Source organism: Chaetura pelagica, unplaced genomic scaffold (assembly GCF_000747805.2).
Source record: "Chaetura pelagica isolate M959 unplaced genomic scaffold, ChaPel_1.0 scaffold658, whole genome shotgun sequence".
NCBI lineage: Eukaryota > Metazoa > Chordata > Aves > Apodiformes > Apodidae > Chaetura > Chaetura pelagica.
The window spans coordinates 7,521-10,272 of record NW_009954168.1 but is presented as its reverse complement, the minus strand read 5'-3'; the positions used below and the strand labels follow the sequence as shown (position 1 = coordinate 10,272).

Here is a 2,752-nt window from a genome sequence, read left to right as displayed (position 1 = left end):
TAGCTGGAGGCGGCAGGTGCCACCAGCGAGCGCAGCAAGAAGGCGCAGCTGGACAGGCTGGACATCAACGTGCAGATCGACGACTCGTACCTGGTGGAGGCCGGAGACCGGCAGAAGCGCTGGCAGTGCCGCATGTGCGAGAAGTCCTACACGTCCAAGTACAACCTGGTGACCCACATCCTGGGCCACAACGGCATCAAGCCCCACTCCTGCCCACACTGCAACAAGCTCTTCAAGCAGCCCAGCCACCTGCAGACCCACCTGCTGACCCACCAGGGCATGCGGCCCCACAAGTGCGAGGTGTGCAGCAAAGCCTTCACCCAGACCAGCCACCTGAAGCGGCACATGCTGCTGCACAGCGACATCAAACCCTACAGCTGCCAGTTCTGCGGCCGGGGCTTCGCCTACCCCAGCGAGCTGAAGGCCCACGAGGTGAAGCACGAGAGTGGCCACTGCCACATCTGCGTGGAGGGCGGGCTGGACTTCTCCACCCTCGCCCAGCTGAAGCGGCACCTGGCCGCGCACCAGGGCCCCACGCTCTACCAGTGCCTGGAGTGCAGCAAGTCCTTTCACTACCGCAGCCAGCTGCAGAACCACATGCTGAAGCACCAGAACGTCCGGCCCTTTGTCTGCACCGAGTGCGGGATGGAGTTCAGCCAGATCCACCACCTCAAGCAGCACTCGCTCACGCACAAGGTAGGGGATGGGGCACCTGGGGGGGCTGCCCATGCCATGCCCTCACAGGAGATGTGCTGGCTCTGCATGCAGGTGTCGGAGTGGCCCAGTGCCCTGAGTCCTAGCCAGCCCTGGGGATGAAGGGTATGGTCAGAAGCCCACCTGGCTGGCATTTGTTAAGGGTCATTAATTAGCAGTGGAAGGGCTTCATTACAGACAGGGGTCCTGGGGCAGTGCAACCGCTGTTCTTGCTGGGGGTCTTCATCATCGGGGGGGCAGCTCAAACCTACTGCAGGTGCTGTAGCCAGGTGACCTGGCTGTGAGCAAGGGGCTTGTCTTTTCTAGAGGTTATTTCAATGGGGAGCATTGGCCAGAGCTGGGGAGCAGAACCAGGTCTCCCAGCTGGGCTTACAGTGCCCATACAGCCACGCTCCCTGTGCTGGGCTGGCTTGGGCAGGGGTCTCCATTGTCCCTCGAGCCAGGTTGACTGCTGTATGGCTGCAGCCCCTTCCCATGGGTGCTGCTTTGCTCAGGTGCTCTGACTGCAGCAGCACTGACCTGATCCTGGGATTTCCAAGTGCTGCAAGTGCATTCCCAGGGCAAGTGAGACCATATCTGGGGTGAGGCAGAATCTTGCCTGCAGCAGGACTGGGCAGGGGGAATTGCCCCCGGGGCAGCACAGGGGCAGCCCCAGGCCCTCAGCAGAGCCTCCTGGCAGCGCCATGCCCTGTCCCCCCCCGCCCGGGGCTCAGCTCTGCCCCTGCCCACGGCTCTCCAACCCCCGGCAGGGTGTGAAGGAGTTCAAGTGCGAGGTGTGCGGGCGGGAGTTCACGCTGCAGGCCAACATGAAGCGGCACATGCTGATCCACACCAGCGTGCGGCCCTACCAGTGCCACATCTGCTTCAAGACGTTCGTGCAGAAGCAGACGCTCAAGACACACATGATCGTGCACTCGCCGGTGAAGCCATTCAAATGCAAGGTACCCTCGGGGCCTGGGGGGGTGACAGAGCCGGGGGGTGAGCAGATCTGGGAGGGTGCAGTGGGCTGCCTGGCCAGGCTGGGTTGAGTGCTGAGTTGCACAAAAGCAGTTCTGTGATGCCTCCCTCTGTTGACGCGGGCAAACAGCTCGCCTGGATGCTCTGCTCTGCTCAGGCTGCGCTGGAGAAGGACAATCAGTTCCTCTCTGAGGAACCTGCTGTGCTGGAGATCCCAGCCATCCCAGCACAGCATCCCTGAGGCCTCCCACCCTAGGGGGGAGGAGGGGCGTGGCCCCATTGCTCTTAAAAGTTGGTGGGAGCTCTGGGGGCTACAGGAGCGAGGTCTGCTCTGGGAAGCCCGGGTGCCCCGACAGCCCTGGCTGACCCAGGAACGCTGCCGGCAGGTCTGCGGGAAGTCCTTCAACCGCATGTACAACCTGCTGGGCCACATGCACCTGCACGCTGGCAGCAAGCCCTTCAAGTGTCCCTACTGCTCCAGCAAGTTCAACCTGAAGGGCAACCTGAGCCGGCACATGAAGGTCAAGCACGGGGTGATGGACATCAGCCTGGACAGCCAAGGTAGGTGCAGGCTGTGCTGTTCTGTCACAGGCTGGGTTCTTCACTGCCACAGCCCCCCCTGGGCTCTCGGTGATGGCTTCGGGTTGCTGCTGGCCCTGGACCTTTGTGCCAGTCCATCATTGCATGTCCCTGTGCTGAATCCTAGATTCCATGATGGAGCTGGCTGGGGCTGACCATGCCGAGCTGGACGGGCAGCAGGAGATGGACGACTTTGAGGAGGAGAACTCTTATGGATACGGGGGGGTGGACAACCCCTCGGACGAGCATACTCTGACCCAGCAGGCCATGAAGGAGATGGCATACTACAACATGTTGTAGCTGAGGCTGGAGGAGGCTGCCAGGGCCCTGCCTGGTGAGGTGAGAGAAGCTGCTGCTGGCGAGCTGTGGCACCGCCCCGGGAAGCTCCAGCCCAGCACGGTGACAGAGAAAACAGGGAAGGCCAGGAAGCCCTGCTGGGGTGAAGACAGGACTGGGGCAGCAGTGGCTGGGGGGCCCCCGGGGCCGCAGGGAACCCGGGCTC

General features: G+C 62.6%; 1 protein-coding gene across 1 annotated transcript in view; it reads left to right on the top strand.

The window, feature by feature from the left end:
• The window catches only part of ZNF710 (zinc finger protein 710), a 3,259-nt gene extending 696 nt beyond the window's left edge, over positions 1-2,563 (top strand). The window contains exons 2-5 of the mRNA XM_010002830.1: positions 4-696; positions 1,464-1,655; positions 2,058-2,232; positions 2,378-2,563. Coding sequence (XP_010001132.1) covers positions 4-696; positions 1,464-1,655; positions 2,058-2,232; positions 2,378-2,550 — 1,233 coding nt within the window. The 3' untranslated portion in view covers positions 2,551-2,563. The remainder of the gene's footprint in view (positions 1-3; positions 697-1,463; positions 1,656-2,057; positions 2,233-2,377) is intronic.
• Positions 2,564-2,752: the final 189 nt, after the last annotated feature.